Source organism: Marmota monax, unplaced genomic scaffold (assembly GCF_021218885.2).
Source record: "Marmota monax isolate L192 unplaced genomic scaffold, Marmota_monax_Labrador192_F-V1.1 WCK01_AAM20220418_F8-fsc00195, whole genome shotgun sequence".
NCBI lineage: Eukaryota > Metazoa > Chordata > Mammalia > Rodentia > Sciuridae > Marmota > Marmota monax.
Window position 1 is genome coordinate 2818471 of NW_026691979.1, and position 15539 is coordinate 2834009.

The following is a 15539-nucleotide window of genomic DNA, read 5'->3' on the forward strand; positions in this document are numbered from 1 at the left end:
AGGTGGCCTCACTATATCAGACCTTAAACTATACTACAGAGCAATAGTAACAAACACAGCATGGTATTTGGCACCACAACAGACTGGTAGACCAATGGTATAGAATAAAGGACACAGAGACTAACCCACAAAATTAAAATTATCTTATATTAGACAAAGACGTCAAAAACATGCACTGGAGAAAAGATGGCCTCTTCAACAAATGGTGCTGCGAAAACTGGAAATCCATATGCAACAAAATGAAATTAAACCCCTATCTCTCACCATGTACAAAACTCAACTCAAAATGGATCAAGGACCTAGGAATAAAACCAGAGAAGAAAAAGTAGGCCTAATCTTCATCGTGTGGGATTAGGCCCCAACTTCCTTAATAAGACTCCTGTAGTGCAACAATCAAAACCAAGAATCAATAAATGGGATGGACTCAAACTAAAAAGTTTCTTCTCAGCAAAAGGAACAATCTGTGAGGTGAATAGAGAGCCTACATCTTGGGAGCAAATTTTTACCCCTCACACATCGGATAGAGCACTAATCTCTAGGGTATATATAGGTGACTCTATGACCAGTGTGATTCTGCAATCTGTACAATTAGAAAAATGAGAAATTATACCCCAATGATACAAATGTATGAATTGCCAAGATCATTGGAATGTTATGTGTAGATAATAATAATAATATAAAAAAGCTAAACACACACACACACACACAAAAACCCACAAGTAACCCAATCAATAAATGAATCAAGGACCTGAACAGACACTTCTCAGAAGATGATATACAATTAGTCAACAAATATATGAAAAAATGCTCATCATCTCTAGCAGTTAGAGAAATGCAAATCAAAATTATTCTAAAATATCATCTCACTCCAGTCAGAATGGCAGCTATTAAGAATACAAGCAACAATAAGTGTTGGTGAGGATGTGGGGGAAAAAAGGGTACACTCATACATTGCTGGTGGAGCTGCAAATTGGTGCAGCCAATATGGAAAGCAGTATGATTTCTTGGAAAATTGGGAATGGAACTACCATTTGACCCAGCTGTCCCTCTCCTCAGTCTATACCCAAAGGACTTAAAAACAGCATACTGCAGGGACACAGCCATATCAATGTTTATTGCAGCACAATTCACAATAGCTAGACTGTGGAACCAACCTAGATACCCTTCAATAGATGAATGGATAAGAAAAATGAAATATTACTCAGCAATAAAAGAGAATAAATTCATGGCACTTGCAGGTAAATGGATGGAGTTAGAGAAGATAATGCTAAGTGAAGTTAGCCAATCCCAAAAAAACTAATGTTTTCTCTGACATAAGGAGGCTGATTCATAGTCGGGTAGGGATGGGGAGCATGGGAGGAATAGATGAACTCTAGATAGGGCAGAGGGGTGGGGGGGCAGAGGGTTAGAAATGATGGTGGACATTATTATCCAAAGTACATGTATGAAGACACGAATTGGTAAGAATATACTTTATCTACAATCAGATATGAAAAATTGTGTTCTAAATGTGTAATAAGAATTGTAATGCATTCTGCTGTCATATATAAATAAAAAAATGATAAATTGAAAAAAATTTTTTGTAGTTGTAGATGGACAGAATGCCTTTGTTTTATTTGTCAATTTTTATGTGGTGCTGAGGATCGAACCTAGTGCCTCATGCATGCTAGGCAAGTGCTCTGCCACTAAGCCACAGCCTGAGCCCCATGACTTTTACTTTTAAAATTTTTATGATGTTGATACATCTTTATTAAATATTTTAATTTGGAGTATTTAGTAGTTTTATTGGAAAACTACCATTAATTAGGCTGTAAATATAATTTATTTGGGGTAATAAATTGAATTCAATGAAAATGCTCCTTAATCTTTGTTACATAGCATTTTCTTATGTTTTGTTTTTCAACCCAGAAATTGTGTCAAAAGCCTTGGTAGACAAATTGGGCCAGATGTTGCATGTTTTTGTCCTCATACTGTGTGTTACAGTTTTTTTAAGCATTGGCTTTCTTGTTTAAGCAAAATTTTGGTTCAGCGTTTCCCAGTGGTGATCTGTTTGCCCACAGAGACTGGAACTATGCTTTTTCTTTGGGATTGTTATAAGGCTTTGTATTGCATCCTTCTGCACTAGGCAGCTGGTTGGCCACAGGTGTTGCTTGGAATTGCTGGACCATTATATTTTCATAATTTCCTGCATGCACAGGCACATGAATTGTGCACATGGAGGAAGTGGTAACATAGATATGATTTCAGCTAGATGTCTTTTTTAACTGCTGCCATTCTGGCAAGTCTTTTAAGCTCTAAGCTTCTCTGCCCTCCTCCTTTGTAAAACCAATGCCTTTTTACGTTTTATCTTAGAATTTGTTCTAATTCATGAAAATTTTTATTCAGTGATAGTCTGTAAATAAAGTATACTTTATCTGCTTTTAATTTCCTCTAGAGATTGTCACTGTCATTTCAAATGAGACATTTTCTTATATTTTAATGTTTATTTTTTTAGTTATAGGTGGAAACAATATCTTTATTTTATTTTTATGTGGTGCTGAGGATTGAACCCAGTGCCTCATGCGTGCTAGGCAAGCACTCTACCTCTGAGCCACAATCCCTGCCCCTGGGACATTTCCTTCTTTGCCATTTAAAGGAAATATACATGACTTTTATTGTGTGGAATTTTGAACTTTCCTTTTGATATACTTTTGAGAACTATAGTACATTTTTTAAAATATTGCACAGACCACCTGTCTCTTCCCCATGACCAAGGTGTGCTCTCCAGCTTGGGTGATCACATTTCATGTGGGTTGTTCAACATGAAGCCTTTCTGTCCTGGACTCTGCTCAACCTCCGTAGATTGTATGGGAAACCACACTTTGGCAAGGTTCTGTATGCTAATAATGATTTCATATAATATTTTTTTAATAGTATGTGGGCACTCTTTTGTTGCCAGGACCTCATCAGTTCTGAGTGCTTAAGTGATCGTTATCATTAAATTCACATTTTACACCTAACTAGAGGTTTTTTTGCTCCAACTGAAAGGAACCCTCTTACTCATCAGGATCCACTGAGCTGTAGAGATTCAGATTATTAGCCATTCTGTATTCATGATGTTAGTGCTTACCTGTGTCCCTCACTGAGCAGTTTGTGTTTTAATAGATGATACAAGAAGCCACTGGAAGTTCTTGTTATCAGGGTGCAAAGAGCCCTTTTGTTTTTTAAACCCACATTGTATTCTTTACAGCTGAAACACATGTTGAAGGAATTACTTCTAACACATTCTCTGAGTAGATGATGAAATTAGGAAGACTGATGTGTTTAAGTAGAGTGTTCTTGTGTAGAACCCAGGAAATCCCCTCTACTTTCCCTGGAAGCCACTCTCATTTTCTCTCTTGGGACTTCATTTTGCTGATCATTACCTACCGCTCCGCTGTGCACATGGAGACACCTATATGAGGCCCTCTGACTTCTGCCACAGAATTTGTGGTGATTCCGAAGCTACTTTTTTTTTTTTAAAGTTTCTAAATTTAATGAGGTTAAAAAGGAACTCCTTTTATCAGCCTTCCTCTTTCACCTTTTCCAGTATACTGTTTTGAGGTCTTAGCTGTTTATAAACCACAATTTAGTTAATGTGTAAAGACGTATTCATTAGGATAGTCCCATCCCACCTCCAGTTAAAGCAGAATGTAAACTAAAATAAAGTGAAGAATTTCCACATACATGGTAGAACCATGTGACCTTTATAAAATTGTTCCTTGATTATGATTGCCAGGAGAAAAACATATGGTGGGAGAGGGTGGTGCCCATCAGAACCCTGTTGGTCTCCTCAGAGGTGGTCTGCTTTATGCCTGACTAGAAACTGTGTGGCCTTCATGCAGACTGACCAGCCTAGAAGGTACCTAGTTCCCAGAGCCAAACCCCACTTTGTGGTGGTTCAGGAGCTACCCTATAGGAGAAATTCAACAGAAGATGAAAGATCAGAGTCTATGCAGAGCAGGTGCACATCTTTGTGCGTTTAACCTGGGGTAGGCCTGGCCTCCCTGATGGCCTGTGAGGTGTGCCCTGTAGGGCACCAACAGGCAGCAAAGTGGATATCTTCTGAAGGGCAAGGAATGGAGGTGATTTCCAGAGTATGTCTCGGTGGTGGCTTGAGAGTCTGTGTTTAGGTGTTCCCTAGTGTCCAGTGACCAGTGTGGGGAGCCAGTTGCTTGACTCTCAAGTGGTGAGGATTTCTTTTTATTTCAAATGAAAGCCCTGTTTGATTTAAATAAACATAGTAAAGCATTTATTTTATTATTTGCTTGCCTTTATAGTGTTTGTTGAAAAGGTGCTGAAGAGACTTTTTCCTAATGTTCCCAGTGACCAAGAAAAGGAAACACCCCAGCTTTTGCCCTTGGAAACACCATTCCGGAAGACAACCTCTGAGAAAGTGGAACACAGGCATATTCATCATTTGACAGGTGAGATTGTCTGTAAGTAAGGATGGTTTAGATACTCAGGTTTTCCTCAGTGATTTGTATTTACACAGGAAAATGTATCCTCTTAGCCTCGGGCTTCTCTTTGGTGATCGAGTTTTGCAAAAGTCTTGACAGCAGTGGTCAATGGGACAGGTATCATTCTACACACACGCTGGTGTGTTCAGAATCAACTTGTAAAGGAAAGCCAGTATTAGCACTCTCTAGCCACACACTAAGCTACAGTGTCTTGAGTTCATTTTCTTGTTCTTTTCTGGATGAAGAGGTTAGACTGTAGGAGGTTTGGGCTCAACCAGAATGAGAAAGTAGCCTGGATCTCTGTCATCTGTCCTCAGTGGTTGTACTGACCCCGGATGACCTTGGTACCATTTGGGAACAGTGCTTGATGTTCCTTGAATATTGGTCTTTAGCATATGTTTGTACCACTGACAGCCCTACCCAAGATCACTTGGTCAGTAGGAGTGTCTACAATGACAGTACTACCAACTCTGGTTTCCTAGCAATGCAGCTATGTTAACTTAATGGGAAACTACTGTATAAGAGTCAAACGAATAGACCACATGAAATACAAACACATATGGGTAGAGCTGCTTTTTTTCCCAATAAATACATGAATGTATAGGTGTTAGTCCAAACCAAACTGGGTTCCTGAATTTCCATTTTAAGGATCAGTTCCCTATCTCTTTAGTAATAGTTTCTCACTAGGTATTTGTCATTCACATGATTCTGTTGCTGAAAGCTGATTGATCTGTTAGTTCAGCTAAAGAACCTTGAGAAAAGAAATTTAATTCCCAGTGTTTATATCATATAACACTCCCTCAATTGAATCTCGACAGGCAGGCCCAGCAGTCCCACAGTCAGACTCCTGCGCCACAGGTCAGATCTCCAACTTCCTTGGAACACATTTTTCCAGGGAAATAACATTATGCATTGTGATTAGATTTCCAGGTAAGCTCAGTAAGCCTATTTAACTTACAATATAATGAATGCCTATGGTACCATTCTGGCTTGGGGAATGAGTTGATAGAAGACAGATGAGAAGGAAGACATTTTCTTCTTAGAGATATGAGACTGTACTGACATATTTGTCCTATAGAACCTATATATCCCCCATTCCCTTTCTGTATTTTTCTCATATGACTTGATGTTTTAAAAATCTTATGAACTCCTAAGGTTCTTTGAATTAAGGAGTAAATGACTGCCATTGAATGTATTTTTTACTTTTCAATGAATATTCCTCTTATAGGCAGAATCACTTTCTCTGAAAACACATGTTTTGAAGTTCTTATCCACAGTACTTTAGAATGTGACTATATTTGGAGAGGGGGAAGTCTTTTTAAAAAGATAATTAAGGTCAAGTGACGTTATTAGGATGGACTAAATCAATATGACTGGTGTCCTTACAAGAAGAGGAGATTAGGAAATAGACACACATGGGGAAAGACTATGGAATGACCCAAGAAGATAACCACCTGGAAGCTAATGAGAGGCCAGGAACATATTTTCCTTCAGCCCCAAGAAGGAACCAACATAGAGCTTATTCTTGGACTTCTGGCTCCTTGAACTGTGAGATAATAAATTTCTGTCATTTAACTCACCCAGTCTATGGTACTTTGTAATGGCAGTCTTAGAAAACTAATGCATATCTGTTTTACTAGTTTTTTAAAATCAGAATAATAACAGAGTGTAAAAAGGCAGGTAATGAAAATCTGAAAGAATCAACAAACTTTTGGAACTAATAAGTCACTAGAGAGGGTTGCAGGATATAAGAATAATATATAAAAATCACTTCCCTGTATACCAGCAATGAACAAGTGGAATTTTAAATTAAAAACACAATACCATTTACAGTAGCACTCCCAAAAAATATTTAGGTGTAAAACTAACAAAATTTATATAACTTCTATATGAAGAAAACTACAGAATTCTGATGAAAGAAGTCAACAAAGAACTATATAAGTTAACTGATAGTCCAAGTTTATGCATAGAAAGATTCAATAGCATTGAAATGTCAATTATTCCTAATTTGATTTCTGAATTCAATGGAATCTCAGTCAGAATACCAGCATTTTGTGGATATTGATAAACTTTCTAAAAAATTATGGGAAAAAAAGCAAAACACTGAGAATAGTCAACACAGTATTGAAAGAGAAGAACAAAGTAAGAGGTCTGACACTACTGACTTCAAGACTTTCTGTAAAACTACATTAATCAAGGTAGTTTAATATTAGGGGAAAAATATAAATAGTTCAATGGAAAAGATTAGGTAGCAATAAGATATATGCACACAAATATAGTTGACCAATCTTGGACAAAGAAACAAAGGCAATTTGTTGGGTAAAGGACAGATTTTTCAATAATTGGTGCTGTAACAGCTGGACATCCACATGTAAAATATAGATAGACACAGACCTTACATGCCGGTATTGGCACAAAATAAGTTATATACCTAAGGGTGAAATGCAAGCCAATAAGAGGATAATATAGAAGAAAATCTTGGGAATCTTGGTATGGTGATGACATTTTTATTATGAGCATGATTGATGAAAAAGAATTGATCAGTTTGGATTTCATTAAAATTAAAAAGCTCTGATCTGTAAAATACACTATAAAGAGAATGAAAAAAACAAGTATCAGAGTTTGAATTTTGAACATCCCCCAAAGACTCATGTGTTGAAGCCTTGGTTACCAACGTAGCAGTATTCAGAGGTGGGGATTTGGGGAAATGGCTGAATCATGAGAGCTCTGGTCCACTGAGGGATCTGTATTTGATGGCGTTATTGAGAGGTAGTAGAAACTAAAGGGTTGACTGGGCCTAGTTGTAGGAAGTAGGTCACTGAGAGCATGCCCTGAAAGGAGGGCACAATTGTCCCTGGCCCCTTCTTCACTTGATGGCTGCCACTTGGTGAGCAGCTTTCTCCTTCCATCCTTTCACCATGACGTTTGTGCCTTCAAGTCAACTGACCATGGATGGAAACCTCTGAAGTAATGAACCAAAATGAATCTTTCCTTCTCTAAATCTTCCTCATGTGTTTGTCATAGCAACAAAAAACTATCTATAAACACTGCAAGCTACAGGATTCCTAAGAAAGAGTTTTGGGGAGATAAATATTTTAGAGGTTTTGAATGTCAAATCTTCATTCTTACACTTCATTAGAAGTTTCACAGGTATAGAATTATGTGTTAGAAATCATTCTCTTATTTTCATAGACTTTACTTTGAATGTCCAGTATCACTGATGAGAAGTTAGTTGTCATTCTGATTCTGGATCCATGGATGGAATCATTCCCCAACCCCAAGATTGTTTTGGGTTTTTCTTTTTGGCCTTAATATAATGGAATTTGACACTGAGGTTTTAAGTGTAGGTCTATTTTTATCCATTGTTCAGATACTCAATGGCCCTTTTAGACTGGAAACAGATGCTGTTGAATTGTTTCCTTGATAATTTCCTCTCCTTCATTTTCTATCTTTTCTACTATAATATTCTAGAAAAATATGTATACTTGATATATACCTGATATTATGTGACTATTCACAGTCAAAATGCAGGCTCACTAAAAGAATTGTATAAAATTATCCTCAGACTATGTATATCAGGAATATATGAAACAAATGAATTTTGTGTTTAGACTTGGGTCTCCTCCCCAAGATGTCTAATTAAGACTATGCAAATATTTCACAATCAAAAATAAAACAAAAACCTTAAATCCAAAACACTTCTGCTAACAAACAGCTCAGGTAAGAGAAACTCAATCTGTATACTTTTTTTGATGGTCATATTTTTTACCCTTGGATAAATGTTTAGGAGTAGAATTATGTGGTCATGAAGTAGACATAGGCTTGAAAGTTTTATGAAATTGCCTAAGAGTTCTCTGAAGTGATTTTATTACTTGACATTCCCCCCAACAATGAATGAAAGACCCATCATCCTTGCCAGGATAAACCCAGGGTCTAACACATGCTGGGCACGTGTTCTGACGCTGAGCTACCTTCCCAGCTCTTGTGAATCTTATGTATTAAAACATTCTTCCATATGGGAAGTGGAATCTTCCTGTTTTAATTTTCATTTTCCTATTGATTAATGCTTTGTTAACTTTTTATTTGTGCTATTAATTGTTTATATTTCTTTTATTAATATCTTTTCATCTTTAGCCCATTTAAAAATTGGATTGTCTTTTTAACTATCAATTTTGGTAGATCTTTACACATCTTGAGCACAGGTCCTTTGCCATACATAATTACTATGAATATTTTTTCCAGTGGTTGCTTATTCATTTTTAATCAATGTTTGGAAGAGCAGAAAGTTAGTTTGATAAATTCCACTTACCAATTTTTTCTCATTTATCATCTGAGCTTTTTGCATCCCCTCTGAGAAATCTGAGGTCCACCTCCAGGCAGTGGAGATAGTCTTCTGTTTCCTTCCAAGAACATTTATCACTCAGGTTTCCCATTTATGTTTTTGTTTCATCTCAAATCAGTTCTGAAGTCTGCAATTATATAGGCTTGTGACTTTTTCTTTTTCCCCCATAGTGATATCCAGCTTTTCTAGTGCCTTTAAAATAACAGCTTCCTGGAAGAAATACATGAAATTATCTTTATGAAATTCAAGCACATGTCCCAAAATTGAAGGACATGAGTTCATATGTATATATTTTAAAATCAGATTAGTCGCATACAGAAATACTTAAAAATTAGCTGGGCATTGTGGTGTAAACCTGTAATCCCAGTGACTTAGAAGGCTGAGGCAGGAGGATCATAAGTTCAAAGATAGCCTTAGCAATTTAGACCCTATCTTAAAATTTAAAAAGGGGGAGAGGGGGCTGGAAATGCAGCTCAGTGGTAAACTGTCCCCAGGTTTAGTCCCCAGTACCCAAAAAGAAGAAAGGAAACTCTTAAAACTTTGTTTGCATTTGCATTGTCACAGATCACTTTGGAGAGAATCAGTTGTGTCCCTCATATTGCATTCAGTAATGTTGGCTCTTGCACTGAACTCTCAGGATCGGTGGCCTGGAGATGCGCTGGTCTCAGGAGCATGACGGGGCATTGGAGGGACGTCTGCTGTATTTCACTGGGTGTTTCTCAGTGTTAGGATGGAAAGGTTTTCATATTTTCTTATCTGCTGTCTCACCAGAAATGGAAACTTCTGATGTAGGAACATTTTACCCTGACTGATTAACTGGTTAACTGAGCAAATGATAGTCTGCAATAGGCTTGGTGGCAGCCAGTCCCATGATCTGCCTCACTCTCTCATTAACATTCAGTAGATATGAGGTGTCTCCCAAAAGCTCATGAGTGAGACAATGTCAAGAATTTTCAGAGATGAAATAATTAGATTGTAAGAGGTGTGACCTAATCAGTAGATTAATCCACTGATATGGATTAACTGGGTGGTAACTGTGGACAGGTAGAGTGTGGCTGGAGGAGGTGGGTCACTGGGGATTTATATTTTGTCCCTGGTGAATGGAGCTCTCTCTCTCTGCTTCCTCTCTGTCCTGTCCTGAGCTGCTTTCCTGCTTCACACCCGTCTGCCATGATGTTCTGCCTCACCTGGGGTCCAGAATTATGTAGTCAGCCATCTGTGGACTAAGATGTCTGGAACCATAAGCCAAAAAAACCTTTTTCTCCTCTAATTGTTCTTGTCAGGTCTTCGGGTCACAGTGACCAAAAAAAAAAAAAAAAAAAAAAAAAACTGATTTAAATCAAGCAGCTAATAAGTTTTGCATTTTGTCTTTAAGAATAGGCATCTTGGTGGCATTAGAGCAGATTATGCTAAGTGAAGTTAGCCAATCCCTAAAAAACAAATGCCGAATGTCTTCTCTGATATAAGGGGGGTGACTCAAAATGGGATAGGGAGGAAGAGCATGAGAAGAAGACTACCACTAAATAGGGAAGAGAGGTGGGAGGGGAAAAGAGGGAGAAGGGGAGTTGCATGGAAGATGGAAGGAGAACCTCATTATTATACAGAATACATATATGATGTTGTAATGAGAAAAAGAAAAAAGTGTGTCACATTAGATTGGATAGAGAGAAAGGATGGGAGAGGAGGGGAGGAGTAAGGGGGGATAGGAAGGGCAGCAGAATAGAATTGACAATATGATTGATGTATGTACATTCCATGTATGTATTATATGTCAGAATTCATTCTGCTGTCATGTATGACTGAAAATAAAGAAAGAATTTTTTAAAAAAAGAATATTAAAAAGAAATTGTGATACACACACACACACAATGGAGTATTACTCAGCCATAAAGAAGAATGACTTTATGACATTTGTCAGCAAATGGATGGATCTGGAGATATCATGCTAAGCGAAATAAGCCAGTCCCAAAAAACCAAAGGGTGAATGTTCTCTCTGATACCTGGATGCTAACACACAATAAAAATCAGGGAAGGGAGGTCAGGGAGGAATAGAAGTTCAGTGGATTAGACAAAGGGGAATAAAGAGGATAGAGGGGAGATAGGAAAAAAGAAAGACATACAATCTTATGACTACACCATAGTGAATCTCACTTTATGTACAGCCACAAAACTGGGGTCCTAATTAGAATAAGATATATTTCATGCTTGTATAATTATATCAAAATGAATTCTACTGTCATGTATAACAAAAAAGAATCAATAAAAATTTAAAAATTTAAAAAATTAAAAAAAAAAAAAAAGAATAGGCATCTTGGGCTGGGGATGTGGCTCAAGTGGTAGCGCACTCGCCTGGCATGCGTGTGGCCCGGGTTCGATCCTCAGCACCACATACAAAGATGTTGTGTCCACCGAAAACTAAAAAATAAATATTAAAATTCTCTCTCTCTTCTCTCTCTCTCTCTCTCTCTCTCTTTAAAAAAAAAGAATAGGCATCTTGAACTTTGAGTGTTTGGATATATGTGCTTTCTAGGAAATAATAGTATGAAGAGGGAAGTGTCTTTGAAGTGGTTTGGTTCTGCAGTTGTGTGTGCTGGCACTATGTGACAAAGCTGGTAGATACAGTTTGAAACTAAAACTAAAGTGGGAATGTTTTGTGAGATGATAAAATTCTGGATATGGCACTATTTGCCATATTAGTCATTCCACATTAATTGTTCACTGTTTCAGCAGTAGTGGCTCAGAAATCCATATTATATGGCAGATATTATTCCAGAGCTAAGTACTTTCAATTAACAATTACAAGGCAGTGAAGCTTTAGTAAAAAGCTTTGTTTTGTCATAGATTACTTTGGAGCATATAAAATAGCTGTAATGAAATTGTTGTGTGGAAGCTGGGTAAGTGAAGATTAATCATGAGATTGTGGGTTGTGTATGTGCACATGTACACTTGCATGGATGTGTGCATTTGCATATGTGCATGTGTGTGCATGTGCTGAGAAGTTGGACACCAGCATTCATTAAATTAAATCTAATGAAATTCCGAAAGGCAATGAAAGCAATTCTCTTCTCCACTGAAAGCCTATCTTGAGGAATTCCATGAAAAGGTGCAGAGGGTCACTGAGATATAGTGCACTCTGAAGCAAAGTGCCTGACTGCTGTGAGAGGCTCTTGTGTTCTTGTTCTTCTGGAGACATCCCATCATGCATTCTTGGCACAGGCTTTGGGGGATTTGTACCTCAATTTTACCTCTGCAGAATAATCTGTGGTGTTCTGTGGCCACATATTTCTGTAGATCTAAGTACCTGAAATATAAGGAAACCAAGAAAGAAAAAGTGTTGCTAGGACATGTGGTTTGAGCCTACTTCTCTGGTGCCATTCATGGGACTGAATTTCCTACAGTAGCATCTCCACTTATCCCACACAGATAGGAATACTGTTTGCCATTTTCCCTCAGAGAATAATTAACTTAAAATATTTCATATTAAGATAATTGTAGAGTGCAATTAAATGTGCAGTGTCTAATTTAAACTTTAGAACTAATACAGACATATTATGCTTGGAACTTGTGGCTCCCTCTATAGGATGACTCTGACAGAACCTCTGCATAATTAAAAACATGTAGCTAATGAGCCCTCATGCTACTTTTGCCTCACAAATTGACAGAGTTTTTCATAAGTACATATATACACCTTGTCATTGAGAACTCAGAAAAAATGAATATCTTAGAAATTAATGGTAGAAATGTCACTTAGTACAGCCTTGCTGGAGGGTAGTTTTATAGCATTATTAAAATATTAAAGTCTATATCTTTGACTCAATAATTCCCCTCCACATGTTAAGATAACTTGTATCCACAACCTCCAAATGTTGGAGTACCCCACAACTCACTCCTCAAATTCTTCCCTCAACCATGCCATCTTACTAGGGAATTTAAAGTGTTTTATGCCTCCTATGTATGTGTATCTTATGACTCCTGAACTAAACTCTCCAAGCTGTCTGCAAACTCAGGGATTTTTGTGCTGGAAAACTTTGTAAAGCAGGATACAAAGCCTGCTTTCCCACTTTCCCATCTCAGGGAAGTGGTGTCCTTTTCCACTTGCTCAAGCCCAAACCAGCAGTCAGCAGTCCCCTCCCCTTCCCCTCCCCCCTCCCCTCCCCCCCTCCTCCCCCCTCCTCCCCCCCTCCCCCTCCTCCCCCCTCCTCCCCCCTCCCCCTCCCCCTCCCCCTCCCCCTCCCCCTCCCCCCTCCCCCTCCCCCTCCCCCTCCCCCTCCCCCCTCCCCCCCCCCCCCCCCCCCCCCCCCCCCCCCCCCCCCGTCTCTCAGCATCTGCTGCCATCAGCATATCCCGAATCTGACCCCTTCTCACAGAAAACCCTGTGTTACTGACTGCCATATTTTACCTACCTCTCAGAGGTCTGACTGTTTGAATGGCTGGGGGCACGTATCTTGGCAGACCCCAACTTCCATAGGGATGAGAGGAGATGCAGGAAGAGGGGTCAGGAGACCAAATGGCAAAGATGGGGCAGGCTGCTATATGATTCCCTTCCCAACTCTCAAGTTTCCATTAAAATCACTCAACTCTCAGGTGTGGGTGATGATGGTTTCCATCTGGCTTAGCAAGGAACATAGGAGACACAGCTGGCACCACAAGGAACCAGAATAGGGCAGATGCCAGAAAGTGTTGCCTCTGGGTGTGCAGATTAATGGAGGCTTTGGGCAATCACAGTCCTTGGATTCGAAGCATGTGCCAATTTTCTTAATTCTCCAGGAGACAGAATTGTCTCTTGTTGTTGTTACTGGGGACCAAACCCAGGGGTACTCTACCACTGAGCTGTATCCCTAGCCCTTTTCATTTTTGAGAGGGGGCCTAAGTTGGCAATGCTGACTTCAAACTTGTGCTATTCCTGCCTGAACCTCCACCTTGTGCTATGTTACTTTTATTTGAGCTGAAAATTGGAAATCTACATACCTAATAGTTGAAGATGGTTGAATGAAATGTGCTATATTCATAAGATGAAATGCTTTTCACCCATTAAAGTCAGATGTTAAAGATGTTTGTAGATATTGCCAGTGTCCTTAATGTGGGAAAAATGTATTACAGTCACATGAACTTTAGTTTAAAATATTGAATATAGGAAAAAATTATGTAGATTTTTAATAGTTGCTAACTTATTGATGGAACTATGGGATACTTTTATTCTCTTCCTTGGTTGATTACATGCTTACTGTAACATTTTTAATGTTTATTATTGTTATTGTGGTCTTTTAAGACACTAAAACTGGAAAACACCCAACTGCTTTTGTTAAAATGGGTTTGAAAAATCCCTGCTAATCCCTGTGACCATCACTAAAAAGTGGAGAAACAAAGTGTGATATGTTCATTTAATAGAATGTTACAAGCTCCTTAAAGCCATGAATCAGTTCAATGAGCCTCAGTGTTAAGGAGAATTTGAGTGGAAAAGTAACTGCAGGGTATGTGGACTGTAAGAGCTTCGTTTTCCTACAGACACACATGCCCAAGAGCCTAGGGATTCTGACCAGAATCACTTCAGGAAACTCTGACGCCTTTGCACAATGAGTCTGTCCCCTAGGGTTGGTGTCCCTCTCCCACTGTTAGATCAGTTCAGGTCACCTAGCTTTCTGTGACACAATATGTGCCCGTTTGTCTCTTCTCTGTCCCTTCAGGAAGTCACTTCTGTGGGATGGAGGTCTTGCCTATCAGAGTCTTCATGACATCCCTAGTATCCTCTTAGAGAGCTGTGCCTTCCTGAGTGTGTTCACTAGACTGCACCTGAGCTTGTCTTAGGCCTGGGGAAAGCCTAGGGAACCGTAGCACTCATGTGTGGTACCCTCTGAACTGGCTGTAGCCCCACTAGCAGTCAGAGCCCCAGTGTCCCTCTCACCAGGGCTGCTGCTGCTCCTTCCTTACCAACACCCTCTGGTTGCTGTCCTTGATGCTGGGCCACATGCCAGGCATAGAACACATCATCCAATCTTACAGCTGTCATTTATGGGAGAGATGATTATTCCAGAAATGGAGAAGCTGAGTCTCACACTACCAGGCTAGTTGGGATTAAACCCTGCCCTAACCCAGCTGTGACATTATAGCTGGGACTCATCTTGTACCCAGGGAAGGTTTTTGCCTTGCCAAAATGCTGCTGCAGGTTATGGATTTATAAATTCTGATGAGTTGATTAGAGCAATGGATTCCTAGGGATCAGGGCACCTCAGATCCATCACAGTATTACAGAAGCAACACTGAGAATAACCAATCGGACAATGATTCATTTAGTAAGATATTGGATGATGATTGCTGATTGTAGAATAGCAATGGATGTATCCTGCCAAGATTAAACTCACATTCTACTGGGACTACATGATAAAATCTGTGAATAACTGCAAAATATGAAAAAGTACAGTAAAGCCATGCACAGCACATGGTTGGCTGCAAATGTTTCCAGAGTATCTAATAGGAACTTATAAAGAGATGGCATAGTGCAGGAGGCGGTCACAGAGGCACATTTTGAATGAAACACACAATGAAGAACATCAAGGTGCAGAGCCCATGGAGACCTAGTCCTCAGGCTGTTCTTGACAGAGGCACTAGCTTGCACAGGCTTATTGTCAGAGTGTGGTGTACTGTATCAAATGAAGGAAGTGCAGTGTGGGCAGATGGAGCAAGAGGATGAGCAAGACTGACCACTCAAGCCAAGGGACAGT

At 39.1% G+C, this 15539-nt stretch overlaps 1 protein-coding gene across 4 annotated transcripts in view; it reads left to right on the forward strand.

Moving 5' to 3' along the window:
- Window positions 1–15539, forward strand: part of Erich1 (glutamate rich 1) — a 78570-nt gene that overhangs the window by 12229 nt on the left and 50802 nt on the right. For all 4 annotated transcript variants that reach the window (XM_058580272.1, XM_058580283.1, XM_058580295.1 and 1 more), the window contains exon 2: window positions 4299–4445. In XM_058580272.1, the coding sequence (XP_058436255.1) occupies window positions 4299–4445 (147 nt within the window). The remainder of the gene's footprint in view (window positions 1–4298; window positions 4446–15539) is intronic.